Source organism: Theropithecus gelada, chromosome 3, assembly GCF_003255815.1.
Source record: "Theropithecus gelada isolate Dixy chromosome 3, Tgel_1.0, whole genome shotgun sequence".
Classification (NCBI taxonomy): domain Eukaryota; kingdom Metazoa; phylum Chordata; class Mammalia; order Primates; family Cercopithecidae; genus Theropithecus; species Theropithecus gelada.
Genome location: NC_037670.1, coordinates 50,619,713 through 50,647,265, shown reverse-complemented (window position 1 = coordinate 50,647,265; position 27,553 = coordinate 50,619,713). Strand labels below are relative to the sequence as shown.

Sequence of the window (27,553 nt, the reverse complement as noted above, 5' to 3'; positions counted from 1 at the left end):
TTTGTTTGGGGGTGTCCTGGCTCCTGGCTTCGGGGACCCTGGAGGGACGTGCTGTGTGAGGTGCTGGTGGGGAAATGCCACAAATGCTGCCTCCCAGCTCACTGGTGCCAGAGGGGGGCCGTGCAGGATGGGCCACGGGGTGACCAGTGAGATGGCTTTTTAAGCATGCAGCAGTAAAAGTTCACGATGAAAGTGAAACTCAGGCCACCTCCCATGCCACTCCTTGTAAGGGACCTGGGCCCTAGTGCCTCTCCACCCCTGTGTCCCCCATCCCCCACTAACTCCCCCCTCCCACTACCCCGCTGCTTCTGCTTCTTGATCTTTCCCTTATTTTTCAGCTTTTCCGGTTCTCCTAACCGCTGCCCTGGGAGTCAAGAAAACCCGGTGCCAGGACCAGCTCCAGCTGTCCTGGCACGATATCCACAGGTCAGGGACTGTGGCGGAGCAGTGGTTAGGGCCAGTCACAATCCCAGGCCACAAGGGCTCTCTGCCTAGCAGCTGCTTGCATGCCCCTGGTGACGGGGAGCTCACCACCTACACACAGACCTTACTGACAGGCAGCCAGCCATGCATACTACGGTGTCTCACCAGGGCCCAGTCTCAGAAAGAGCTGGAACAGCACCAGTGGTGTGGATGGGGTTGGAAGACCTCAGTTTCTGCTCCTCCCAAGGGGCACGGAGAAGCTGCCCTGACTCCTTGCCAGGGGCTACTGCGGGAAAACACCTTCCTTCCTGCAGGCCCTGCCCGGACAAGCCCTGGCCCCACAGCCAGCAGGGTAGGGCCCCCTCACATGGCTGGTGTCAGTGATTCCGCCCTCGTCCAGTCCTGGCCACAGACAAGGTTCCCCAAGGAGAACAGGGCCAGGGGCCAGTCTGGGATAATTTAAGGCCCCACCAGAGGGACTTTCCTTATTGTAATGTCACATCTCAGAGTGGAAAATTGGGAACTACCCTGCAGGTCAGCCGGAGGAATCTCCTGCTCCAGGAATAGATCCTGCCCACAGGCCCCCAGAAGGAAAGCACAGGCCAGCTGTGCAACTCTGGTTCCATGGCCCCCTTCCTGACCTCAGTTTCTCCTCTGGCAATGCCCAGGCCTCACCTCTGCCTTGCCTGGAACCCCCGCTGGCATGTAGTGGCCTGGAAAGAGAAACCAGATGCGGACGTCGTTTGAAACCCTGACATACAGGGCGCCTGCTGCTCCCCGGGAGGCCGGGCTGCCCAGGGCTGAGGCCCCAGACAGGGCAGGGCTGTTCGAGCCTCAGTGTCCACATTTGTCAACCGGCCTTTCCTGTATCTTCTTCATGGTGGTAGGAGGTGGGGCGGCGAAAAGAAAGAAAATCCCAGGTCTCCGCAGGGGTCCAGAACGCCAGGACCACCAAGCAGCCCGCGCCCCTTCCCCGGTTGGAGGTCTGGGCCAGCAGCGGCGGGGCGGGGCTTGGGTAGGGGTCAGGCGGCGGGGGGCGGGGCCTGTCTGGGGCGGGACCCGGCGGCGTGGGGGCGGGACTTACCAGGAGGCGGGACCTGCCCAGGGCTGGAGCCTGTGCCGGGGTCGGGCGGCGTGGGGACGGGGCCTATCAGGAGGCAAAACCTGGAGGCTGGGGGCGAGGCCTGTCAGGAGTCGGGGCCTGCCTGGAGCGGGAGCCTGTGTCGGGGCCAGAAGGCGTGGGGACGGGGCCCATCAGGAGGCAGGACCCGGCGGCTGGGGACGGGGCCTGTCGGGAGGCAGGACCTGGCGGGTGGGGGCGGGGCCTGCTGGGAGGTGGGGCCTGCCTGGGCGGGAGCCAATGCCGGGGCCGGGAGGTGTAAGGACGGGGCCTATGCGGAGGCAGGATTTGACGGCTGGGGGCGGGGCCTATCAGGAGGCGGGGCCGGCGGTGGCGGGGCCGGGCTCGGCTTCTCTCGGGACCGGGCGCTTGTCGCCCTCAGTCCGGCTCAGCTCGGGCTGGGCGCCGCGGGTCTGGCGGTGCGGTAGCGGCCCCAGCGTCTGTCTCACCGGGCGGGCGGGCGCGGCACAGCCGCGGGAAGGTGTCGGAGGGCGGTTCCGCCGAGCGGCGGGCGAGGCGCTCACATGGCGGCCATCAGGGCGCTGCAGCAGTGGTGCCGGCAGCAGTGCGAGGGCTACCGCGACGTGAACATCTGCAACATGACCACGTCGTTCCGCGACGGCCTGGCCTTCTGCGCCATCCTGCACCGCCACCGGCCCGACCTCATGTGAGTCCCGCCCGGCGCCCTTTGACCGCTCTGCTGTTCGGCTGCGCGCCGACACGGGCGGGGAAACTGAGGCCCGGACGGCTGGGGATGGGGAGCCGAGGCATGGGACTGGGCGGAAATGGGCACTGCAGGCACAGCCCACCGTGCGCCCCCCAAGACTGTCTCTAGTGGCCTCAGTGTGCCCGGACAGCGAATGCAGCTGGGTTCCCCCGCCCGCCAGCTGAGTCAGCCGTGACTCAGGGCGGCTCCTGGGCCCTGGCTTCAGTCCAGTCCCCCTCTGTGTCCCTGGGAAAGGCGGGCAGAGCTGCCTCTCTGGGCCCTCTGAGGCCCTCATTGCCCTGAGGTCTGGCCACCAGATGGGGTCCCTGGGATACCCCTCGTGTGGACACTGCCCCTCCCCCATCCTGTTCAGGCCCCTGAGGGGATGCAGCCAGGGCCACTGTGGGGAAGCGGCCAGTGCAGGGCAGGAAGCCCCCAGACCCCTGGTGCTGCTGCCGGCTGGGCCTCTGAGGCCCCGAGTGATAGGGCCGGAGATGGAGAACAGCCCCCATCTCTGGGAGCAGCAGGAGGTGGCAGGGGATGAGGACTAGGCTGTCTCCCCCCAGGAGGGTCTTGGCGTGTGTAGCTGGGCAGCTGGCCCTGCCCGTTGCTGCATCTTGGCTCGAGCCTGGATCTGCTCTGTCGGTTGCTCACTCAGCAAACGCTCTTTGGCCGAATGACTGGGACCAGGCTTGCTGGGACAGAGATCTGTGCATTGGGGCAGGGGGACAGAGGCTCAGGAAGGGGGGCCCTCAAAGGCCACCTGCAGCTCAGTCACCTTCTGGGCAAAGCATTCTCCTGGGTGTGTTTTTGGTGGGAAGGTCTCAGGGTTGGGAGGAGCCACAGGCAGCACCTGGGGATGCTGGCCTCTGTCAGGCCCCAGCTGTGCAGACCAGAGAACCGAAACTAAGAGGAGGGATCCTTGCTCAGGTCACACAGCCCCAGCCTGTTGTGCAGATCTGGTGCTCCTCATCTGTGCCCTGGACACTGTCCCGCCGGTCCCACTCTGCAGGAAGCTGGGGTCTTGAGCAACAGCCTCAACCCCTGCCCTGAGGTTGTGACATGCATTTGTGGAGCTGTCGGAGGCCTCCATGTGGCATTTGGGCAGCAGCCGCTCTCCCTCGTCAGGAACGTGCCTCTGTTGCCCTTGCAGGCAGAAGATGCTGGGCGCAGGGTACGTGCTTCCACATGGAAAGCCTGACACTGAGCTTAGGAGAGGGCCAGGGACCTGGAGACTGGGAGAAACCTGGAATGGGGAGGAAGGCAGGCAAGACCCCACCCCCGGGGGTTCAGGGTCCTGGGTGAGGCTGGCTGGTGGCTGAACCCAGGCATCCAAGCCGGGGCCAGCCTGAAGAGCCTTCAGGGCGGGGAGAGCTGTTGCTGCTGGCTGCTGACCACCAGCTTCATGGATCACTGGTGTCGCCGGAGATTTGGGGCCCTCTAGTCTTGGGGAGCTTCTCTCCACTCCCTGCTGGCTCAGGTGTGCCTGAATGCCATGCCCAGGGGTGAGCACAGGTGCACATGTGTGTGCATGTACTGGCACAGTGGGCGCTGTATATTTCCTCAGTGCACTGACAGCTATTGAGCGCCTGCTGTGTACCCAGCATGAGTCCTGTACCTGTTCCCCTCAGCCTCCAGATGCAGGGAGCAATGTTCTGGTCACAGAGACAGACAGGGAACAGGTAAATGAATAAAAGCTCAGGGTGGCTACAGAGAGTGCAGAGGCCAGAACAGGAAGGAGGCAGGAGAGAGAGGAGGCCCTCTGCCCCCAGCTCCAGCAGGTGTGGAGTTGCCCAAGCTGTGGCTGACTTGGTTCTTATCTGTCTGTCCCCACTGGACTGTCAGCTGCAGAGGCTGGGGGCTCTGTTTTGTTCACTGCTGCATCCCCAGTGCCTGGAGCTGGGCTCAGAAGATACCAGCACATGGTTGGAGCTCTGCAGATAAGGGCCTTTCAGTTGGGGCTCAGTAGGTATGATAGGAGCTTAGTAGGTGCCCATGTACAGGACAGAGGAGAAGGCCATGTGCCCTTGGAGGCAGAGATCAGAGAGGTGCAGCCAAAAGCCAAGGGTGTCCTGGGCTGAAAGAGACAGGAAAGACCTTCCCCGAGAGCCCCCTTAGGCAGCAAGGCCCAGCCCACACCTTGACGTCGGAGTCCGGCCTCCAGAGAACAAATTCCTGGTGTGTTTTTGTTTTTTGTTTTTTGTGGTTTTTTTTGAGGCGGAGTCTTGCTCTCACCCAGGCTGGAATGCAGTGGCGCGATCTCGGCTCACTGCAAGCTCCGCCTCCCGGGTTCACGCCATTCTCCTGCCTCAGCCTCCTGAGTAGCTGGGACTGCAGGCGCCCGCCACCACGCCCGGCTAATTTTTTGTATTTTTAGTAGAGACGGGGTTTCACCATGTTAGCCAGGATGGTCTCGATCTCCTGACCTCGTGATCCGCCCGCCTCGGCCTCCCAAAGTGCTGGGATGACAGGCGTGAGCCACTGTGCCTGGCAATTCCTGGTGTTTTAAGCCCTGGAGTTTGTGGAAATTTGTTACAGCAGCAGGAGGAAGCTAGTATAGGCTTCCACAGGTGTGGGGGCCTCTGCAGACCCTGGCTGATGGAAAACCAGGAGTGTCATGGGGGTTGGGTGTGCACCAGGGTGTGGGGACACACACTCGTACAGGTGCCTGGGCCCTTTGCTTTTATTCCAGAGTTGGAGTCTCGCGCTGTCGCCCAGGCTGGAGTGTGGTGGCACCATCCTAGCTCACTGCATCCTTGAACACCTGGACTTAAGCCATCCTTCCACCTCAGCCTCCAAGTAGCTGGGACCATGCCTGGCTAATTTTCTTATTTTTAATTTAATTTTATTTTATCTATTTGTTTATTTGAGATGGAGTCTCGCTCTTTCGCCCAGGTTGGAGTGCAGTGGTGCAATCTCAGCTCACAGCAACCTCCGCCTCCCAGGTTCAAGCGATCCTCCTGCCTCAGCCTCCCAAGTAGCTGGGGTTACAGGGGTGCACCACCACACCCGGCCGATTTTCGTATTTTTTGTAGAGACAGGGTTTTGCCATGTTGGCCAGGCTGGTGTCGAATTCCTGACCTCAAGTGATCCACCTGCCCGCCTCAGCCTCCCAAAGTGCTGGGATTGTGGGCGTGAGCCACTGTGTCTGGCCTATGTCTGGCTACTTTCACTCAGCATATTGTTTCTTTTTTATTGAGATGGGGTCTGGCTATATTGCCCAGGCTGGTCTTGAACTCCTGGCCTCAAGTGATCCTCCTGCCTCAGTCTCCCAAAGTGCTGGGATTACAGGCGTGAACCCCCACGCCTGGCCCCTGGCTCTTTGGACGTGCCTGCTGTACCTTCATCACCCCCATCCTGTGCCCTCAGCCTCTGCTCCCTGCCGTGCCTCTGGGTGAGGTGGTAGCTGGGGTGGGGGTCTCCTCATGCAGCCCTCGGCTGTCCCCCCTGTCCCCAATAGTCTTCAGGAAGGGAGGAAACACATGTGAAGGACAGGCACAGAGCGGCTGTCCTCTCAAGGCAGCGCTGAAGTCAGACACTGTGTGAGGCCCCGCCCTTGCCACCTCATTCCCCTCCTCTTCCAGTGAAGACCCTTTGATAGCAGAAGGGTGGACGTCCTGTCTCTGTGTCTCTAGCTCTGCCACCAGGAAGGCCTTCCCTTTGTCTGGCCTTAGTCCTTCCTGCTGCACACAGAGTGTGCTTCCGCTTGGCCCTCAGGGGACAGCAGCTGTGAAGGAACCAGCTCGGGCGCCAGGCCAGCCAGGTGGGGCACCCGGGCTCCTGGTTCTGCCTCTGCCTTACTGACCCCGGATGGAGGGGGCGGGGATCCGGGCGTTCCTATGTACCACGTCCTGGATCCTTGAGCCATGTGTGACCACACTGGGGAGCCCCACAGGCACACAGCGGTGTCCGAATCTCCGCTTTACAGCCAGGAAACAGGATCGCCCAGCCACGCCCACCAGGAGGTGGCAGGGTGGACGGGTCCTCTGCCTGGTCAGCCTGCCTGTGCCCACCTGCCCTGTCTCACCTGCGGCTGTGGGTTCTCTGCAGCCAGGCCTCAGGGCACCTGCCTCCAGGTGCTGTTTCCATACTGGTGCCACAGGGCAGCCCGGCAGCCAGGTGAGCTCAGAAACCACCCAGAACAAACAGCCCCACCTCCTGCCTCGCCTCCCTCAGCCAGTCAGCCTGTCGGGGCTGGAGCGGCTCAGCCATGGGCTGGCTGCTTTCACTCCTGGGCCCAAGCAGGTCTCCAGGCACAGCCCTCGAGCAGATGGGGCAGTGGGTACAGCGTGTCTGGGCTGGGAGGGAGTGGGGCTGGAGAGAGGGCAGGCGTGCGTGGCGCAGGAAGCCGTCCAGCGGGTAGGAGAACGTTGCTGGCCTCCTTCTTGGGGGTCGTGGCTGGAGGCATTTGTCGGATCTGTGGCCAGGTCTGGGGAGGGTGTTGTGAAGTTGGGTCTCTGCTGCACCCTCAGTTCCAGGGCAGGGTCCCTTGAACTCTCTCCAGGTCCCTGCAGCTCTGGAGGCCAGCTCAGGGCTGGGCCAGGAAGTAGGGGTGGCTGGGGCGGCCACTGTGCAGTGCATGGAGCCCTCCGGCAGTGACTCCCGAGGGTGGTGGGGCTCCCCGAGACACCACTATTGTTGGGGGCTAGGGGAGAGACTCACGCAGAGGCCCCCACTCAGAAGCTCCCAGGCAGTGCCCTCGCTTCCTGGGCTGGAGCTGAGGGTGGGCTGACCTCCCCTCCCACGCGGGGCTGGGTCAGCAGGAAGCTGCTTGTGGACAGAGGCCTTCTGTTCCTGCCCCAGGGCCTGTAGCCAGACCTCTGCGGCCGCCTCTGGCCGGAACCCTCCAGGACAGGCGCCGGACGGGGCTGCCTGTCCGCTTACTGCAGGGGGACTGCCCAGGGCCCCACACTTTCCTTCCAGAGGCCCGGTGTGCAAGGTGGGGGCTCTGCGGCCTCCCCCGCCCCAGTTGTCACTATCCCCTGCTCACTCCCTCCTCTCCTGAGCTCTGCCTGGCCATGTCCTCACTGTCTCTGAGGTTTGCTCCTTGCCCAAGTCACCTCTCTGCTGTCCTGACTGTGCTGTCTGGTCCCTGTCTCTCTTGGGCCTCCCTCCACCATCTCGCTGGGGTCTTCGTCTCTGTCTCCAGCTCTTGCTGTCCGTCCGCCTGCCTCTCCCCACTCCCTCTGCTCCCTTCTCGATGCTGGATGTGCCTCGGCTGGGGCTCCTTCCCTTCCAAGTCGTGCAGCCCGCCGACCCGCCCTCCCCACTCCATGGCCGAATCTTGTTCCAGGAAATAAACAGTGTGATGTTGGCCACCCAGGAATTTGGAGGGGGGTATACATTCCCAAGAGCCCCCAGCGGCGCCGGGGCAGAGGCCGGCTGGACTGCACGGGCTGAAGTTGATGTCCGTGGGTCAGTTAGAGGGGTGGTGGGGGCAGGCATGGCCGGGCAGGGGCACGCACGGCGGAGAGTTGCCCAGGGCGAATCTTGTGACCGACACACAGACTCGGCAAATTCATTCATTCAGCCAGTGTTGAAAGAATAAGTGACTGCCACAGAAATCTCACCAAGCACAGAACAAATGCATCACAAGCATTTATAGGGCACCGACTGTGTGCCTGGCCCCAAGGTGCGTGTCTTGGAGCCGGGCCATGGCATACCTGATTTTAATTCTGAGGCTTCAAATAAGAGATTAAACCCTGGAGGGTGCCATGTCTCGGGCCATCAACCTGCAGGTTTGCAGCGGTGGCTGGGGCTGTGTCCCAGTTCCGGCCGTCTCACCATGGGCAGCTGGTCACCTGCGGAGTGGGGGGAAGCTGATGCATTTTTGTCCGGCAAGGCCAGGGGTGTCCGCCTGCTCAAGCTGCCCTCATGAGGTCCCCCAAACGGGCGGCTTCAACAACAGAAAGTGTCCTCCCGCAGTTCTGCAGGCCAACGTCCCAGATGGAGGTGTGGGCAGGGCTGGGCCCTCCTGGGGGTGGGAGGGAGGACGTGCCTGGCCTCTCTCCTTGGCTGTGGGGTGGCTGTCTTCGCCCTGTGCCTTCACCTCCTCTTCCCTGTCAGTGTGTGTCTGCATCCACCTTTCCCTTTTATGAGGACACCAGTCACGGGGCCAGGGCTCCCTGCTAAGAACGCTGTTTGAATTCTCTGATCTCCAAAGGAGACAAAATGAATTCTCTCACCTCCAGAAAGACCCTGTCTCCAAATGAGGTCACGTGGGGGGAGTTGGAGGTTAGGGCTCCAGGGCGTCATTTTCTCGGGCGGGCTCCTGGAGACACGATTGGGGTCTGTACCTGGCGATATCTCGGTGGGCTTGCCAGGTGGTTCTGGTTGCGATTTCTGCCAGCATTGGGCCTCTGAGCTCAGCTGCTCAGGGATCCCGGGGGTGTGAGCTCGGCGAGGCAAGGTGCTTCTAGGGAGGGCCTGGCCGGTGCATCGGGCAGAGTGCGGGAAAAGCCGTTCTGTGCCAGGAGCGTGGAGCCATGGTCTGGAGGCTGGAGGGCTGGCCCTGGGGAAAGAGCTTGGGGCAGGACAGGTGGTGGCTGTGGGACTGGCCAGGGTGGTGCAGCCCAGTTGAAGAGGCCTCAAACGCCTGGGATGCAGCTTGAACCTCGTCCTGAGGCCGTGGTACTTGAACTAGCAGCCCAGACCTGTGCACTGTGTGGGCACTGGCCCTGATGTGTCCAGAGGGCCTGGGGTGCCCCAATCTGCCTGGAGCTCTGAGAGCTTGACTATGGGTCTGAGGGAGAGAAGGCCCTACTAGGAAACCCACTGGACAGAGCCGCTGCCGGCCCCTGGGGTGGACAGAAGCAAATGCGGGAGGTAGACGGCCTCCTCCTCCTCCTGCTTGTTTAGAGAAAAAACAGAACTTGTGACACTGCCCTGCTGGCCGCCAATGACACGGCCCTTCTGGTCATCGGGGCATTCTTTCCGGGGACACGGCCGCTTTGGTCGGCGATGCTGGGGAAGGTCTGCAGCAGAGCTTGAGCTTTCAAAGGGCTGGGGACGGGAAGAGAGGGAGGGAGAGCCAGCTCCTAAGCTCTGGGGGCTGAGGCTGAGGCCCAGCATGGCTGCAGAGTCCCTGAGCATAGACAGCCACCCACGTGCCCTTGAGTCACACCCTATTTGGGGACAAGCCCAGGCAGACAGAGGCATCGGCCCAGGCCCGAGGAGACGGAAACCCCTTTCCCTGCCACTGAGCCCAGGGAGGGGGCTCCTCGTCATCCGTCCAGCCAGGGAGGAGTCCGCGCCCCCTCTTGTCCTGTGTGCAGAAGCTCTGCCTGTGCAGACGGGTGGTCCTGCCATCTGAAACCTGTTACCTGGGAGGTGGTCCAAGCTGGAAACGGTGGAGGGTTCTCAGGGAGCCCAGCAGAGGACTGATGGACGGCAGGGCTGGAGGCGGACGGGACAGGGGTTTCCTAAGGAGGGAGGTGGGCAACGTGCAGCCCCCATCCCGCTCCCCCCACCCCACCGCATGGCAGCTGCCTGACCTCAGTTTCCCCATCTGTGAAATGGGTAAAATGGGCTCACTGTCCAGGCCTCGGAGCGTTCTTATGGGGATCAGGGCCGGGCAAGGGCTGTGCAGGCCGCGTGGCCACAGGGGTCTCAGTCCCCACTTCTCCGTTTGAGACCTGCCTAGCCTTCCTGTTTGCTGCAGCCACGGCCATCAGATTCACCACCAGGAGCTGCGGTTGTCCTCTCAGACAGGGAGACTGAGGCCCTGAGACTGAGGCTTGCTGGGGTCAGACATGCAGGCCGGGGTGAGGCAGGACATAGCTTATAGTCCCAGCTCCCTCTGTGGGGCCAGGAAGCTTCTAGAACAGTCCAGTTCACGCTGATGTGGCAGCAGCTGCTGTCCAGGACCCCACAGGCAGCAATGTGGACAGACAGGTCATGATCACTGTATTTTTGTTTTTCCAAGACGGGGTCTCACTGTGTTATCCAGGCTGACCTCGAATTCCTGGGCTCAAGCGATCCTTCTACCTTGGCCTCCTGCGTAGCCGGGACTACAGGCGTGAGCCATTGCACCCGGCTTCCAGATCACGATTTAACCAGCCCTCCCTTCCGGAAGCCGCAGCCCGTGCTGGGAGCTTGGCGGGTTTTGTCGGAGGGCCTGGGGCTAGGCTGTGGCCTCCTGTGTGGGATCTTGGTATGTTTTCTGCCCAGAGCACCCTCCCAAGGTGCCCATGAGGAGTCCCAGGACCAGCTGGAGGCCACGTGGGGCTGTCCTCTTGGTGTCCCCAGGAGAGCCTTGCTGTCCGGGCCGGCTGGGGACCTCACCTCGGGAACTCCCTGGGACGCTTGCATCCCTGTGGTCTAGTGTGTGAGTTGGGGGTGAGGCTAGGCCCTTGCTGAGCACCCAGGAAGGCCACTTCATCACCCAAAGAGAGAACCATGGCCTTGGCGGCTGTCTCCCTGCTGTGTGACCTGGGGCAGGTCCCCAAGCCGCTGTCTCTGTGAGATGCGGTCATAACCGGTGTCTGCTCCACACATCGGGTGTGAGCCTTAGGTTGGTATTTGTGAAGCGCTGAGAAGGGCACCGAAGGGTGAACAGCAGTGAGCCTTCTGACAACAGAAGTGATGACAGCTGGGGCGAGGTGGATCCGGGGCCTGTCCTGCCCTCAGGGACAGCGTGGCTGGCCCTCTCTGCGTATGGCACCATCCCCTGCCCCGGGAGCCTCTCTCGTCCGTTCCCTGTGGTCCTCCGGGGACATCGGGCCTCTGCGACCCACCTGGTCACCGAGCATTGTGATGGGAGGAGCCCCCTCCGAGCTGAGCTGTGCTGGACCACCCTGGGCTGGTGACCTCACCTCCTGGGCCTGCTTCCTGCCACCTCTGACTGTGCAGGAGGGGCGGCGTGTCCAGGGCCCAGGAGGTGAAGCTGGGGCCGTCTGATGCCGTACCAGGTCCCAGCAGCATCACTGTGGCCAGAGCAGGGCCGGGAGCCCTGGCCTCTGCCCACCTGTGTTCCTGTGCCACCTCATTCCTTCACAGCCCTGCTTCTGGCCTCAGTTTTCCTATTTGGGCAAGATGGCCTCTGAGGCCCTCCAGCCCCTCCCTTCGTGGACTCTGAGCTGCTTTGGACACCATGTTTTTATCTTCCAGAAACTTCAATGCTCTCAAGAAGGAAAACATTTATGAAAACAATAAACTGGTGAGTGGCCCCCGCACCGGCCCCTTCCTCCTTCCCCGCCCTGGCCTCACAGCGGGCTTAGCCGGCCCGCCAAGCCCCACCCACGTCCGAGGGACCGAGGGACCCAGGGACCCCCCCGCCAGGCCCTGCGTCTGCCTTGGGAGTCCTGCCTGGGAAGCGGGGGCTCTCTGACCGGCCCTGCAGCGTGTCCTGGGCTGGGTGACCCTAGCGTTCTAGAAATAGCTTCTTATCTTGGCGTCCAGGGCATACTTGTCTCCACTTTTCCTCAGTTGGGAAGCAAGGTGGCAGGAGGTGGCTGGGGACCCTACTTCACTGCAGGGGGCTCAGCCCAGTCTGCCCAGGCAGAGCAAGGGTCTGGGGATAGCTATGGGGGGCTGTGGATGGGTTCTAGTGGGCCAGCTGCCACTCCCTCCGCATGGGACTCGCCTCCCGGCCCTGCCAGGATTCCAGTCCTGCCCTGCCCTCCTCAGCTTCCAGGTCCTTCCCTGTGTGCAGCCTCAGTTTCCCTGCTGCAGAATAAGCTCCATGCTCCCTCGTGGGCAGAGGCACCAGCAGACTCACCATCCGCCCTGTAGGCATGTCCTGTGCTGTGCCAGGCAGGCCCCGGCCACGTCCCTGCCCCTGGAGCTGGCCTTCAGCAGGGCCAGCAGTCAGCACTGAAGACACGGTCAGACCTGCCCGGCCAGCACAGGGACAGTTTGAATTTAAGCTTTAACTTAATTAAAATGAACTAAAATGACACGTTCACGGTGAAACCTCGTCTCTACTGAAATTACAAAAGTTAGCCGGGCGTGGTGGCAGGTGCCTATAATCACAGCTATTCAGGAGGCTGAGGCAGGAGAATCGCCTGAACCCGGAAGGTGGAGGTTGCAGTGGGGTGAGGCTGTGCTCCAGCCTGGACGACAGAGTGAGACTCTGTCTCCAAAAAAATAATAATAAATAACAATAAATAAATAAACAAGTCCAGTTCCTCAGGTGTGCCGGCCACACTTCCCATACTCACAGGAATGGTCCTGGCCACTGGCTGCTGGGCTGGACAGCACGGGGGATCATGTCCCTGTCTCAACCTCCAGCAGCCCCCACCTGTTACCTGGGAGCCCTGGGTACGGCCGCTTTTGTGTCCTTCTGGCCCTGGGGAGGGCTCGGCGGTCTGTGGGTGTCAGCCCTGCTCCTGCGGGGAGCTGTTCCAACTAAGACCGGATAAGTCTGGGTTGGGTGGGGCTCGGGATTCTCCTGGTGAGGGGCAGGATCCCCTGAGGTTTCACCCGGGCAGGGCCTCGAGCGCCCACAGGCCTGGCGACCTCAGTCCTGTGCAGATGGGACCGTGACCCCCACCCCACCGATGGGTAAACTGAGGCTGGGAGGCCACACGCGCGGAGCCTGGCTCCAGCCTCGAACCCATGCCTCTTTGGGCTCCAAGACTGTATCTTTGAGTCGAGGTGAGCTGGGGCCTGGAGGAGGAGGAGGGGGCTCCCAGCTGCCCTGCTGACCCGCTCCCACTTCCCGCAGGCGTTCCGCATGGCCGAGGAGCACCTGGGCATCCCGGCCTTGCTGGACGCCGAGGACATGGTGGCCCTGAAGGTGCCTGACCGGCTGAGTATCCTGACCTACGTGTCCCAGTATTACAACTACTTCCACGGCCGCTCCCCCAGTGAGTCCCTGCTGCGCCTGCCGAGCCAGACAGGACCAGGCCCCCACCCTTGGCCCGGCTCCCAGGCCTGTGGACCTTTTGGGGTCCATGCCCAGCCCCCCCAAGAATGGCTCCTGGCATGGGCACCGGGGCTGTGCACTGGCTGTGAAGCAGCGAGAGGCCTTGCCGGGCGCCCCCCATCCCAACCCCAGCCCCATGCAAAGCCCCAGGCTGTGTGTTCACCAAAAGGGACAGGGGCCCTCCTCCTGCTGCAGGTGATCCCCAGGCCCTGACGCACGCAGGCACCTGCCCAGAGCAGGCTGAGCTGCCCCTGTTGCTTCCCCGAGGGGCAGGTGTACCAGCAGCTCCTGCTGCCCTGCCCCTCGCTGGGCCTGTTTGCCCATCTGAACCCCTGAGCTTCTGTGCCCACTGGGGTGGCTTGGCCGACCAGGGGCAGCTCCTGGGCCTGCCTTCATCTGTCCTGAGTTTGGACCCTATGGAAGCCAGGCTGGCCTGGCAGGGTGGGGCCCCCAGAGAGAACTGGGCAGGGGAGGGACAGGCCCCGCCTTTGTGTGTGCAGAGCTCAGCTCCCCACCCCCCACCCCCACATTCCTCTTCTAGGGTTTAGAAATCCCCGGAACCATTCTGGGCACAGGGCCTGCCTTGCCTGCTGGAGAAACAGAAAAGTCCCTTTTCCCTGACCCCAGCTGGGGCTCTGAGTGGGGAGGGAAGGAGTGGGGACCTACTCGGGGCTGTGCCAGAAAAATGTGCCCTCAGGGCTACCTCTCCCCAGCCCTGGGCCCCGAGGTCTCCCCCGGGCACCAAGGCCTGTGCCGGGCACTGGGACCTCTGGAGGGACCTAGACCCTTTCAGAGCCAGGCCTGGGACCCTCCCAACCCCTGCTTGTTTCCTGCCAGTTGGGGGCATGGCAGGCGTGAAGAGGGCCTCGAAGGACTCTGAGGAGGAGCCGTCTGAGAAGAAGGCTCCAGTCCAGCCAGCCACGCTGCCGTCGCCTACCCCCACCCGGAAGCCTCCACTATCTCCAGCCCAGACAAACCCTGTGGTCCAGAGGAGGAATGGGGGTGCAGAGGGTCCACCCCCCAAGACTGTAAGCTCCCAGCCTGCCCTCCCCCTGGTTCCCTGGGTTTTCCACCTGCGGGTGCAGAGGGGGCTTGTGGGACTACGTGCAGCCCCTAAGCCACGGGACCTGGAGGGGGTGTGGCCTCTAAGCCATGGGACCCGGAAGGGGGTACAGCCCCTAAGCCACGAGACCCGGGCGGGGATGCGGCTCCCCCAGTCCAGGACTCAGTCTTAGCAAGAGCCACCGGGACCGGCTCTCCAGGGCTCCGTCAAGCCAGGGGTTGTGATCCCACTTTGTACAGATGGGTAAACTGAGTCCCAGGGAGGACACAAAGGTGGGACAGAGCTTGAACCTAGATGGGCCCAGGACGCCTCCCTCCTGGGGAGAGAAGGGTTGCTGGGCTATGCTCTGTACCCAAGACCGGCTCTGCAGTGAACCCAGGCACCCCCACTTCTCAGAAGTGGAGTTGGGGTGGAAGGTGGTAGGCGAATAGCTGGTGGTTGGCACCCCCTGCTCCCCCTGGACTGCCACTCCAGGCTCCCAGGATGATGGGAATTGGATGGGATCCATGCCCCTTGACGGGGCAGGAGGCCTGGAATCTGTCTCTTGGCCCCCATCCTGACTGAAGGACCACTAGCATCAGGTCCCAGCTCCCTCCCCAGGGCTGGGCTAGAGTCCCTGGACTGGGGCTGCTTCCCGCCTGGGTGTGACCACACCCTGCTGTCAGCTCCTCTCCCGGCCAGTTCTCCATCTATAAGATGGGCTCTTCCAGGCCGGGCGCAGTGGCTCACACCTGTAATCCCAGCACTTTGGGAGGCTGAGAAGGGCGGATCACGAGGTCAGGAGATCGAGACCATCCTGGCTAACTCGGTGAAACCCCGTCTCTACTAAAAAATACAAAAAATTAGCCAGGTGTGGCGGCGGACGCCTGTAGTCCCAGCTACTTGGGAGGCTGAGGCAGGAGAATGGCAGGAACCCGGGAGGCAGAGCTTGCAGTGAGCTGAGATCGCGCCACTGCACTCCAGCCTGGGCGACAGAGTGAGACTCTGTCTCAAAAAAAAAAAAAAAAAGATGGGCTCTTCTGGCCTCCTGTGGGCTGCTGCCAGGAGGGAGGGCTGGGTGGACGGCCGCTTTGAGAGGTGCTGGCATCCTCCCCAGGGCCAGGTGTCAGTGGGCAGCTCGGTCAGCAGCATCTGCGGGATCTGCGGTAAGCACGTGCACCTGGTACAGCGGCACCTGGCCGACGGAAGACTCTACCACCGCAGCTGCTTCAGGTGGGGCTGCTGTCCACCTGCGTGCCTCAGTATGCACCTCCCCTCCCAGAGCCCTCCCACAGCTCCCACTGCCTCCCACCCAGCTGCATCCTCCTCCTCCTCTTCTTCCTCCTCCCCTTCCTCCCCCCCCTTCCTCTTCACTCTTCTCTCCTTACTGCTCTCCTTCCTCACCCTCTTCCCCACCCCGGGCTCTGTTGCTGACAGCCCAAGATGCTCTGCTGTTCCTAGACACCCAGGGCCTGAGGCCCCTCACTAAGCCCCAGTATCCTCCAGTGCCCCTGTCGAGATGCCCTCCCGAGTGTCCTTCCACACACACTGCCTCGGTCTCCCTCCTGTGCCTCAGCCCATCCCACTGGGGTGTTTTACTCAGTGGCCATCCCCAGCCCCTCCCTGCCACCGGATGGGGGCTCTTAAGGACGAGCTGTTCCCCCTTCTTCTGTCCCCCAGCTCTGCAAGGCTGGGGTGGGTCAGTCCCCCCAGTTCCATCCCCCAGTCTGTGGGGCCGGGGTGGGTCAGCCCCGAAGCGGGGCCTGGGGTGGCCTGTGGGTGCGTGTCTGCTGACATGCGTGAGCACTCTCTGGAGTCTGTACCCCAAACAAGGATTTTGGTGGGGTCTGTGACTCAAGGGGTTAGGGACCCTGAGAAGAGGCGTTTGTTGAATGAATCGGCGACCTCGCGAGTGGACACGGGAGTCCGAAATGCCTGCTCTGGGAGCACATGGTGAATGCATGGCGGGGCGGGCAGTGCTGAGCTGGGGCTCCTGTGCCTTTCCTCCCTCAGGTGCAAGCAGTGCTCCTGCACGCTGCACTCGGGGGCCTACAGGGCCACCGGAGAGCCGGGCGCCTTCGTCTGCACCAGTCACCTCCCTGCAACTACCTCTGCAAGCCCCAAGTTGCCCGGTCTGGTCCCCCAACGGCCAGGGGCCATGGCTGTGAATTCCAGGACCCCCTGTTCCCCGCAGAAGGCCCAGGAGGCGAACAAGCCCAAGGCCAGACCGTCGGCCTGGGAGCCTGCTGCAGGCAACTCGCCTGCTAGGGCTTCCGTTCCGACCACACCCAACCCTCCAGCCACCAGCGCCACCTCCGTCCGTGTGAGGAGCCCAGCCAGGCCCTCTGAGAGCTGCCCGGCCCCCACTCCCCTGGAGGGGAAAGTCCGCCCTCGTGTGACCAACAGCTCCCCGATGGGCTGGTCGTCAGCTGCCCAGCGCACAGCAGCGGCCGCCTCCCATCCCCCTGTGCCCCCGAGTGCCCCAGACCCTCGCCCGGCCACACCCCAGGGCGGGGGAGCCCCCCGAGTGGCAGCTCCTCAAACCACGCTCAGTTCAAGCTCCACGTCTGCAGCCACCGTGGACCCCCCAGCCTGGACCCCATCTGCCTCCAGGACCCAGCAGGCCCGGAATAAGTTTTTCCAAACATCAGCGGTGGCCCCCGGCACCAGCCCTGCTGGCAGGGGTCCCGCGTCGTCGCTTGCTCCTTCCAGGGACAGCAGCAAGGAGCAGGCACGGAACTTCCTCAGGCAGGCCCTCTCGGCGCTGGAAGAGGCTGGCGCTCCGACGCCTGGCAGGTGAGTGGCGTGGGGACCGGGGGTGCGGCCTCTATGCACCAGGTGAGTGGCGTGGGGGGTGTGGCCTCTATGCACCAGCCAGAGGGACCCCAGGAGGCCAGAGGGCTTGGGGGCGCTGCCCCTCCCTGGCTGCGTGGCCCTGGGGACTGAACCTCCCCCGCCTGTTTCCTCCTCTGGGGAATGGGGAGGAGGACCCAGGACGGCAGTGCCTGTGGTCAGGATGGTGGGAGCTGGGTCCTTACGGAAAACCTGGTGTCTACCTGTGTTCGAGGGCATCATCAGTGAGGTGGCGCTGCTGCTCCAGGGCTCACGGTGCCGCACTCCCTTGGATCACAAGGGCCCTACGCCCATTTCACAGATGCAGGGACAGGTTGCGAGCAGGACCCACACTGGCTAGGCTGAGCGTCACCTTGTCTGAGTCCAGCCGGGCCCTGACCTTCCATGCCTGGGCCCCGCGCCTGCCCGTGCCTGGACCCTGGGCAGATGACGTGGACGGGTAGAGGGGGGCGCTGCGTCAGTTTCCAAAGACCCCCTCCCTGGGCGGCTTACGCAGCAGAAATCCACTCCCTCACAGTTCCGCAGGCCAGAAGTCCGACCTCGAGGCGTGGGAAGGGCCGCGCACCCTCCAGGGCACTAGGGGTGGACCTGTCCTTGTCTCTTCCAGCTCCCAACGGCTCTGAGCGTTCTTGGCTTGTGGCCGCCTCCCTCCAGTCTCTGCCTCCGTCTCCACGTGGCCTTCTCTCTGTCTGTCTTCTCCTCTTCTGTCTCTCCTAAGGACACTGGTCGTTGGACTAGGGTCCACCCTAACCCAGCGTGGGTGCATCTTAACATGATTACAGCTGCCAAGATGGTTTACAGATAAGGTCACACTCTGAGCTTCCCAGGGGACGTGAATTTTAGGGGTCACCATTCAACCAAGTACAGTCACTTAACGAGTGAGGACACTTGTTGTGGTCTGGCTGGCAACGCTGTTTGCTGCCCCGTATTGGGTGGTGCAGGCGTCCCCTGCTCAGAACTGCCTCCTGCCCCCACACTGGGCAGCAGGGGGTGCCCAGAGCCTCCAGGGTGGCCACAGGCAGGAGAAGAGCGAGTTCGCTCTGCTCCTTCTGGCACTGGCGGGTGTCCAGGGCATCCTAGGGACTGAGGATGAGTGTGGGGGGCTCCAGGGAGTGCTTCCTAGGTGGGGGGTGGGGGGCACGTGTGGCTGGGGAGGAGCCCAGCTCCTCTGGGGAAGCCGGTCTGGTCACCCCTGAGCCCGGTGTCGGGGGAAAGGGGGGAAGGAACCTGGTTGTCGAGCGGGGTGAGGACATGGAGGCACTGGCTTGGGGATGGGGAGGCACCTGGTGCCCCCACCTCAGCTTTGGCAGCCTCACTCCCGGCATGTGCCCGAGGGAAAGCAGGAAGGCACGGAGGCCTCGTGTCTGGCCCTGTGTCTGTGTGTCTGGCCGGGCTGGAGAGACTGTGTCACATAGGACTGAACCTGGCAGCCCAGGCCGGCCCAGGCTCTGACAAAGCCTCAGGTGCTTCCAGCCTGGGTGTGTGATGTGTTTCGGGGGCGGATGTTTTAATCTCAGCCAACACTGGATTTCACGAGAGAGTAGAATCAGCCACCGCATATGCTCATGCCAGAAACAGGTGTCTGTGGCCCGTCCCTTGCCAGGGTGGTCCATCCTGCTGCCAGAGGCTGGGCATTGGAAGCAAACTGCAGGGAGGCAGAGGGGTGGCCTGGCGCAATGGTCGGGGAGGCAGAGGGGTGGCCTGGGGTGATGGTGGGAGGTGGAGGGGTGGCCTGGGGTGATGGTTGGGAAGGCGGAGGGGGGGCCTGGGGTGATGGTGGGAGGTAGAGGGTGGCCTGGGGTGATGGTGGGAGGTGGAGGGTGGCCTGGGGTGATGGTGGGAGGTGGAGGGTGGCCTGGGGTGATGGTGGGAGGTGGAGAGTGGCCTGGGGTGATGGTGGGACTCTGTCTGGAGGGTGGGCATTGGGAGCAAGCTGCTGGGGAGGCAGAGGGGCAGCCTCGGGTAATGGCGGGAGGGCGCCTGGATCCAGCTGTGCCTGATACATGCTTTTTTACTTACAGGCCCTCCCCAGCCACTGCCCCTGTTCCCAGTTCTCAGCCCAAAACTGAAACACCACAAGCAAGTCCCTTAGCCAAGCCATTACAGCCCACGTCTCCCCAGGCTTTTGGCCTCCCTTCAAGGACGGACCCACCAGCCCCCCTGAGCACGAGCAGCACCCCTCAGGCATCCGTGTCGCCCCCGGCAGGCAGGAGGAGCTTGGCCGAACCCTCGGGGGTCGGCAGGGTGGGTGCTGGCTCCAGGCCGAAGCCAGAGGCGCTGACGGCAAAGGGTAAAAGCACCACCTTAACGCAGGGTGAGTAAGGGGCTGGGACGCAGGAGGCCATGGGGGCCTGCAGCTCTGGGACTCTCCCCTGGCCAGTTTCACCATCAGCCCCGCCCGCCTTCCTCTCCGTCTCTGTCCTCTGTGACATCTGCTCACAGCCTCCTGGGGTCCTGGCACTCTCTCTGTGCAGTGGCTGCAAACGTCCTCAGGGCTATGCTGTCCGCCGGCGCTGTTGCCCAGCCCACCCCACCCCATCCGCACCTCCTGTAGATGCCTGCAGCCCATCCCTGCAGCATCCCACTCAGCTCAGTCTGGCAGTGACACCTGGCGGCTCACAGTGGCCTGGCTTTGCTGTGGTCGGGCCTCCTGTTCTCCGCTGGTGTTTTGCGGTTTCTGCCTGTTGCTTTGTTTGACAACGTTGCATTGTTGCTGTGGCACTGTGTCGCCACGTACTGGAGATGGCGCCCTGTGCCCCATACCTCCCAGTGGTGTCCCAGTGACAGCACCCTGTGCCCCTTCCGCCCCCCAGGTTGTGTCCAGGTGACTGTGCCCTATGCCCTGTCTGCTCCCCTGGCTGGTGTCCTGATGACAGCACCCTGTGCCCTGTCCCCCCCCCCCCCCCCCCCCCCCCGCCGGCCCCCGGGGGGGGGCCCCGTGCCCCCCCCCCCCCCCCCCCCCCCCCGCTGGTGTCCCAGTGATGGTGCCCTGTGCCCCGTCCCCCCAGATGGTGTTCTGGTGACGATGCCCTGTGTCCTGAGGGCTCTGGTGCCTCCTGGGCTGGGAGCTCTTCCTGGAGCCTCCCTGGACCACACAGTCCTATTTTATGGGCTCACATGTTTTTGGGAACAGGGAGCTAGGTTTTTTCTAGGCACCTGGGGGTAGCCCACCAGGGGTTAGCCCCCTGCGTGGACATGGCCAGGTTGGGCAGGATGTGGGTGTAGGGCTTGTGAGGCCAACCCTGTGCCAGCTGGGAGGCCCAGGGCACGGGGATGGCCAGGCTACCCAGCGAGCTGTCGGCTGTGCCGGGACAGACCCCAGGCTCCCGGCAGTCCTGCTTTGATGCATGGCTCTGTCTCCCCACCTGGGGGCAGCCGAGGTCCCCTTCCCCACTTTACCATGGGAGACTGGCTGTCCCTGCCATCTGGGGGTGCCTAGAAAAAAGCTAGAGGTTCCCGTGGCTTTATCAAGCTGGGCTGAGAACACACTGGGCTGCAAAGGGTTTTTCCAGATCCTTCCCTTCAACTGAGTTCTCATGGTTAAAGCCACACCCTGAGCCCTGCTGAACAGGACCCAGGAGCCAAGAAAGCCTGCAGACGAGCAGCCGCGGTTCAGGTGTTCCCCTTGCACAGGCGGACAGAGGATCAGAGTCCATGGGGCTCACCCTGCCATGTCCCCACCCATTTGGCAGAAGGGGAAGTTGAGGCCCAGAGGCAGGGAGAGACTCCCCCAGGGACACAGCACGGGAGACCCAGCTGGGAGCCCCTTCCCCTGACCCCCTGCGTGGTGCTCCTGATGCCCACAGGCCAGCTGGCTGTGGGGGTGTCTGAGGGTGGAGTGGCTGTGGGAAGATGGCAGGGGGAGGCACAGCCCTCCCTGCAGACACCCCATTCCCAGCACTCCCTCCTTATACCCAGACCCCTTGCCTCCCACCCAGACAGGAGCGCCAGCCCCCAGGAAGGCCAGGAGGATGGGCCGGCAGGATGGAGAGCGAATCTGAAGCCCGTGGACAGGAGAAGCCCAGCTGAGAGGTTAGGGATGGGTGGGGCTGGCCCAGGGCCTGGTACACCATAGGTGCTTAATAAATGCAGTGAGTATGTAATCGACCGATTGACATGCCCATCCAGGGATGGACGCACCTCCCTGTGAGTAGCAGAGGCCAAGTCACCCCACCTGAGGGACATGGGGGCCGCTCTCCCTGGTTTGGGGACAGTGTTTCTGTGTGCCTCACCTGGGCACGGCAGCTCCCGTGTGGGTTCACGCACCACGCCTGCAGCTGGGGTGGAGTCTCTCTGTGTGTGGGTCCCGTGGGGGCCCAGAGCTCACGCCTGGAGTCTGGTTCACACCACAGCAGGTAGTGGTGCACACACCTGTGTCTGTGGGAGGGTCCCAGCAGATGTAGTCGGTGGGCTGGGAGGTGGTATTTGCTCAGAAGGCCACCTGCTCCCTCGAGCTGCTCTACACATGGCCTGGGAGCCCCTCCAGGTGGGCCAGGCCTGGGGCTGGTAGCTCGGGTTCCGACCTCATGCCTTCTGCCCAGGACTCTGAAGCCCAAGGAACCACGGGCCCTGGCAGAGCTGAGGGCGGGGGAGGCCCCCGGGAAGGTCTCAGGCAGCTTTGCGGGGAGTGTCCACATCACCCTGACCCCCGTGAGACCTGAGAGGATGCCGCGCCCAGCCAGCCCAGGACCCAGCCTCCCAGGTACTGCTGGACGGGACCCAGGGGCCCCCAGGTGCCTAGCTGGCCATCCCCCTTGGGTGGGGCCCCGGGACTGGACCTGTAGTGCCACCTCCTGGGGTGTGTGGGAAGGGGCTGTGGTCAGCCAGAGGTGCTGGTGGTCCTGGGCAGGCTTGTGTGCATGTGTATGCAACTGTGTTCGTGTGATGCATGTGTCTGTGTTCATGTGTGTGATGCATGTGTCCGTGCGTGCACCTGTGTTGATGTGTGATGCATGTGTGCATGTGTGATGTGCACGTCTGTTCATGTGTGTGATGCATGTGTCAGTGCGTGCACCTGTGTTGTGTGTGATGCATGTGTGCATGTGTGATGCATGTGCATGTCTGTTCATGTGTGTGATGCATGTGTGTTCGTGTGCACCCATGTTCATGTGTGTGATGCATGTGTGTGCACACATTTCTCTGTGTATTCCCAGCACTCACAGGTGCCCTAGATCCATATCCAGCTCTGGTGCCACTTCCTGTGTGACCCTGAGCAGCCAGCATCCCCCTGGGTTAGCCCCCTGGGGAGACATGGCTAGGTTGGGCAGGACGTGGGTGTAGGCCTTGTGATGCCAACCCTGTGCCAGTCGGGGGGCCCAGGGCACAGGGATGACTGGGCTACCCAGCAAGCTGTTGGCTGTGCCGGGACAGACCCCAGGCTCCCAGTGGCCCTGCTCTGACACGTGGCTCTGTCTCCCCACCTGGGGGCAGCCAGGTCCCCCTCCCCACCCCGCTGCAGGAGACTGGCCATCCCTGCCAGCCTTGACGTTTCTGACAACTGGCTTCGTCCGGAGCCCCCTGAACAGGAAGCCCGAGCGCAGAGCTGGAAGGAGGAGGAGAAGAAACCTCACCTTCAGGGCAAACCAGGTCAGCCCCAGAGACACTACTGCTGTTTGGAGTGTAGGTGAAGGGAGCCTTCCTCTGAGGAGGTAATGCCTGCTGGGGCTTTGGAGGATGCATAGGAGCTCACAGGGCCTAGAATGGAGGGATAGCCTGGAGGAAGGACCCAGCCCTGTGTCCTAGGCCCTCCCTCGTGAATAGAGACCCAGCTGTCTCAGAGCACCTTGTCACAGACTCCTGATGATCATGGAATGTCTGCTCCTGGCAGCTTGAGGGACTGGGGTGGTTGGGTGTTGCTGACCCGGAGGAGGGCAGGGTGCAGGGTGGGGCCGGGCCTGGAGGCCACTCAGATGTCGGTGGGGCTGGGGCAGGGCAGCCCAGTGGGTGTGCGGGTCATTAAGGAGGCAGGGCTGAGGCCAGCTGTGCTGAGGTCAGGACCCTTCCAAGCTGTGTCCTGGTCGCTTAGGGCCTGGTGGCCGAGGCCCCGGAGGCTCACCCTGCCCCTTTTCCAGGGAGACCCTTGTCCCCGGCCAATGTCCCTGCTCCACCTGGCGAGACGGTGACCTCCCCAGTCAGGGTGAGTAGCGGTGGGGAGCCGGGCAGGGGCCCAGCCCTCCGGCATCCTCACCGCCCTTCCATCCCCAGCTGCACCCCGACTACCTCTCCCCGGAGGAGATACAGAGGCAGCTGCAGGACATCGAGAGGCGGCTGGATGCCCTGGAGCTCCGCGGCGTGGAGCTGGAGAAGCGGCTGCGGGCAGCCGAGGGAGGTGAGCGCTTCGGCCTGGTCCTGGGCCAGCCCGACTCCCACAGACACCCTCAGTCCTGGGGCTAGGGGCTGTGAACCCTGGTGGGCCCCCCTGCCCCAGCTGGCTCCTCTCCCCAGATGATGCTGAGGACGGCCTCATGGTGGACTGGTTCTGGCTTATTCACGAGAAGCAGCTTCTGCTGAGACAGGAGTCAGAGCTGATGTACAAGTGAGAGCCCAGCCGCGTGCCCCTCATCGAAGGCCAGGACCTCGTTGCAGGCTGGGCAGGCCAGGCCGGGGACAGGAGCGCAGAGTCAGGCCTCAGATGCGTGTCTCTGCAGCAGGTCCAGGCCCTTGTTGCTGTCTGGGTGGGCCAGGTGGGGGACGGGTGGTGAGTCAGGCCTCAGACGCGTGTCTGTGTGGCAGGTCCAGGCCCTTGTGCAGGCTGGGTGGGCCAGGTGGGGGACAGGAGCGGCAGAGTCAGGCCTAAGATGCGTGTCTGTGTGGCAAGTCCAGGCCCTTGCACAGGCTGGGTGGGTCAGGTGGGGGACAGGAGCGGCAGAGTCAGGCCTCAGATGCGTGTCTATGTGACAGGTCCAGGCCCTCATTGTGGACTGGGCGGGCCAGGCAGGGGACGGGGCGGCAGAGTCAGGCCTCAGACGCATGTCTGTGCGGCAGGTCCAAGGACCAGCGTCTGGAGGAGCAGCAGCTGGACATCGAGGGCGAACTGCGCCGGCTCATGGCCAAGCCCGGTGCGTCCCCCGTGCGCCAGCCAAAAGCCAAGGGGCCCCACCCCAGCCAGGGATGCCGCAGAGCCCAGAGTGCCTGGGGGCCGTGGTGAGACCTTCCCTGGAGCCAGGCGGGCCTGCATTCGAGTTTCAGCTCTCCCACCTCCTGGCTGTGTGTCCTCAGCCAAGGCACTTAACCTTGCTGTGCTTGGGTTTCAGCCTTTGCACAGTGAGAATGCTCTCAGTACCCACCTTACACGGCTGTTGTGAGGATTAAACACATCAATTCACTTAAGATATTTAGTATAGCAACAGTCAGGGTGAGCTGTGGGCATTTGTCTTGTGATGCCCGGTGCCCTGGCTGAGGGCGCAGGCCGTGGCCATCCGCCTCTGTCCTTTCCTTGCTGTGTGGCGGGGACAACAATGCCCTGGGCCTCAGTGTCCATATCTCTGTAGCGGGTGGTGTTTCTGCAAGATGTCGGGGAAGGGTCCCAACACTCGGGCTCTGACATGGCGGTTCCTTTCTTCACTCATTCATTCACTCATTCATTCACTCTTTCACTCATTCATTCACTCACTGATTCACTCATTCATTCACTCATTTCACTCACTCATCCGTTCATTCACTCCTTCACTCATTCATTCACTCATTCACTCATACACTCATTCATCATTCACTAATTCATTAATTCACTCATTCATTCACTTATTCACTCATTCATTCACTCATTCACTCACTCATTCACTCGCTCACTCATTCACTCACTCATTCACTCATTCATTCATTCACTCATTCACTCACTCACTCACTCATACACTCACTCATTCACTCATTCATTCACTCATTCATTCTGCTCCGGGTGTCCCCAAGACCATACCTTCCTCCTCCAAAAGAGGAGCCTGGCGCTTGGGTGGCAGGGACATTGTGTCCTGTGGGGTCATGGCAGTGGCAGCGGGGCAGGGGGGCTCCTGCTGACAGAGCCGTCCCCGCAGAGGCTCTGAAGTCCCCACAGGAGCGGCAGCGGGAGCAGGAGCTGCTGGAGCGGTACGTGAGCACCGTGAATGACCGCAGTGATATCGTGGACTCATTGGACGAGGACCGGCTCCGGTGAGGGTCAGGCGCCAGGGTCCCCTCCCAGCCAGGCCAGGACTGGTCACCTGGTCCATGCTCCCAGCCCTCAGGGTCAGCCAGCCCTGTAGAACTTTCTGTCCAGGTGGTTATCGTCTGTGCTGACTGGTACAGCAGCCAGGGGCCACATGTGGCCATTGGGAACTTTTCAAAGTCCTTTTTTTTTTTTTTGACGTGGACTCTTGCTCTGTCCCCCAGGCTGGAGTGTAGTGGTGCGATCTTGACTTACTGCAACCACCACCTTCCAGGTTCGAATGATTCTCTTGCCTCGGCTTCTCAAGTAGCTGGGATTACAGGCCCACACCACCATGCCCGGCTAATTTTTTTTGTTTTTGGTTTTTTGAGACGGAGTTTCGCTCCTGTTGCCCAGGCTAGAGTGTAGTGGTGTGATCTCGGCTCAGTGCAACCTCCATCTGCTGAGTTCAAGTGATTCTCCTGCCTCCGCCTCCCGAGTAGCTGAGGTTATAGGCTCGCACCACCATGCCTGGTTAATTTTTTGTATGGTTTTCACCGTGTTGGCCAGGCTGGTCTCGAACTCCTGACCTCAGGTGATCTGCCTGCCTTGGCCTCCCAAAGTGCTGGAATTACAGGCGTGAGCCACTGTAACTGGCCATAAAGTCTTAGGTTTTTTTTTTTTTTTTTTGAGAGGAGTCTCGCTCTTTTGCCCAGGCTGGAGCGCAGGTCGCAATCTCAGCTAACTGCAAGCTTTGCCTCCCAGGTTCACGCCATTCTCCTGCCACAGCCTCTCGAGTAGCTGGGACTACAAGCGCCCGCCACCACGCCCAGCTAATTTTTTTGTATTTTTAGTAGAGACGGGGTTTCACTGTGTTAGCCAGGATGGTCTCGATCTCCTGACCTCGTGATCCACCTGCCTCAGTCTCCCAAAGTGCTGGGATTACAGGCGTGCGCCACTGCGCCCGGCCAAAGCCTTAGTTTTTAACTTGAACTTCCAAGGCCACATGCGTCTCCTGGCTCCTGCACGGACTGTGTGACCATCCCCAACAGCTTTCCTATGTCATCTCATGAGGGGTCCAGCACATGGCACGCAGGGTCGGCAGCTGAAGTCCACCTCTGTGAGACCTTCTGGGAGCGTGAAGGGGCCTTGGCATGGGTTGGCCCAGGCCTCCTGTCCAGGTCACCTGTGTGGTCGGCCGAGGCCTCCTGTACCAGGTCACCTGTGTGGTTGGCCCGGGCCTCCTGTCCAGGTCACCTGTGTGGTCGGCCGAGGCCTCCTGTCCAGGTCACCTGTGTGATCGGCCCGGGCCTCCTGTACCAAGTCACTTGTGTGGTTGGCCCGGGCCTCCTGTCCAGGTCACTGATGTGGTCGGCCGAGGCCTCCTGTTCAGGTCACCTGTGTGGTCGGCCGAGGCCTCCTGTCCAGGTCACTGGTGTGGTTGTCCCAGGGCCCTCCTGTACCAGGTCACCTGTGTGGTTGACCCAGGCCCTCCTGTCCAGGTCCCTGGTGTGGTCGGCCTGGGCCTTCTGTCCAGGTCACTGTTGAGGGGCTGGCCCTGGAGAGGACAGGGACCTGGCATTGTTGGGAGCAAGGTCTCGACGTGAGGCCTGTCAGCAGGAAGGGGCAGGTGGCATGGGTCCAGGTGGAGCTCGGGGCTGGGGTACGGCTGCTGGAGACTCACTGGGGTGAGGCTGGCTGGAGACTGTCCGGTGGCCCCTCCAGAGCACGTTGCTATTGCTGTTGTCACTCACGGCCACCCTGGTCCCGTTTCAGGGAACAAGAGGAGGATCAGATGCTGCGGGACATGATTGAGAAGCTGGGTGACTGGGCCGGGGATGTTGGGGGCTGGGCTGGCTGGCTGGGTGGGCCGGGCCTCCAGCTTGGGGTGGGGGGCAGGTGTCGGGGCCCCCCTCAGCCTTGGTGACAGGACAGGCAGGTTCACCCTGAGGGTGAGAGCTCCTTCCCGCCGCTAAGAGAGCCAGGGGCGGCTGGTGACCATGTGGTCATGGTGGGGACCAGCCCTCAGGGCGCCCAGTCGGGGCGGGTTCTCACATGGGAGGACACAGGGCTTTCTGCGGGCTCGGAGGCCCAGGGCAGACTGTGGCCAGTGGAAGGGAAGGATGTTTCTGGCAGGGGGATTTGTGTGGGCTGCGGCCATGTGGCGATGAGCATGACCTCACTGTCCACCTGTGCCCTAGGCCTCCAGAGGAAGAAGTCCAAGTTCCGCTTATCCAATATCTGGTCACCAAAAAGCAAAAGCAAAAGCAGCACCTCCCAGTAGCGGCCAGTGGGGCCGTGGGCTCGGCCCGGACCCGGCATTCAGACTTGGACTCAGGAAGGGCCTCCTGTCCCTACAAGGGGCATGTGGACAGCAGGGACCTGCGCTACCGTCTGTGGCCTCAATAAAGAAACGGACCACACAG

The 27,553-nt window shown here is 62.4% G+C and overlaps 1 protein-coding gene across 1 annotated transcript; it reads left to right on the top strand.

Annotated features, from left to right (window-relative positions):
- Window positions 1-1,892: 1,892 nt before the first annotated feature.
- On the top strand, window positions 1,893-27,553 carry MICALL2 (MICAL like 2). Its single transcript, XM_025379514.1, has 17 exons — window positions 1,893-2,210; window positions 11,358-11,406; window positions 12,916-13,057; window positions 13,954-14,144; window positions 15,276-15,391; window positions 16,172-16,954; window positions 19,033-19,325; window positions 20,950-21,043; window positions 21,553-21,713; window positions 22,442-22,597; window positions 23,083-23,147; window positions 23,216-23,339; window positions 23,456-23,546; window positions 23,996-24,069; window positions 25,039-25,153; window positions 26,904-26,950; window positions 27,329-27,553. The coding sequence occupies exons 1-17, from the start codon at window positions 2,068-2,070 to the stop codon at window positions 27,409-27,411; spliced, it is 2,727 nt and encodes a 908-aa protein (XP_025235299.1). The 5' UTR covers window positions 1,893-2,067; the 3' UTR covers window positions 27,412-27,553.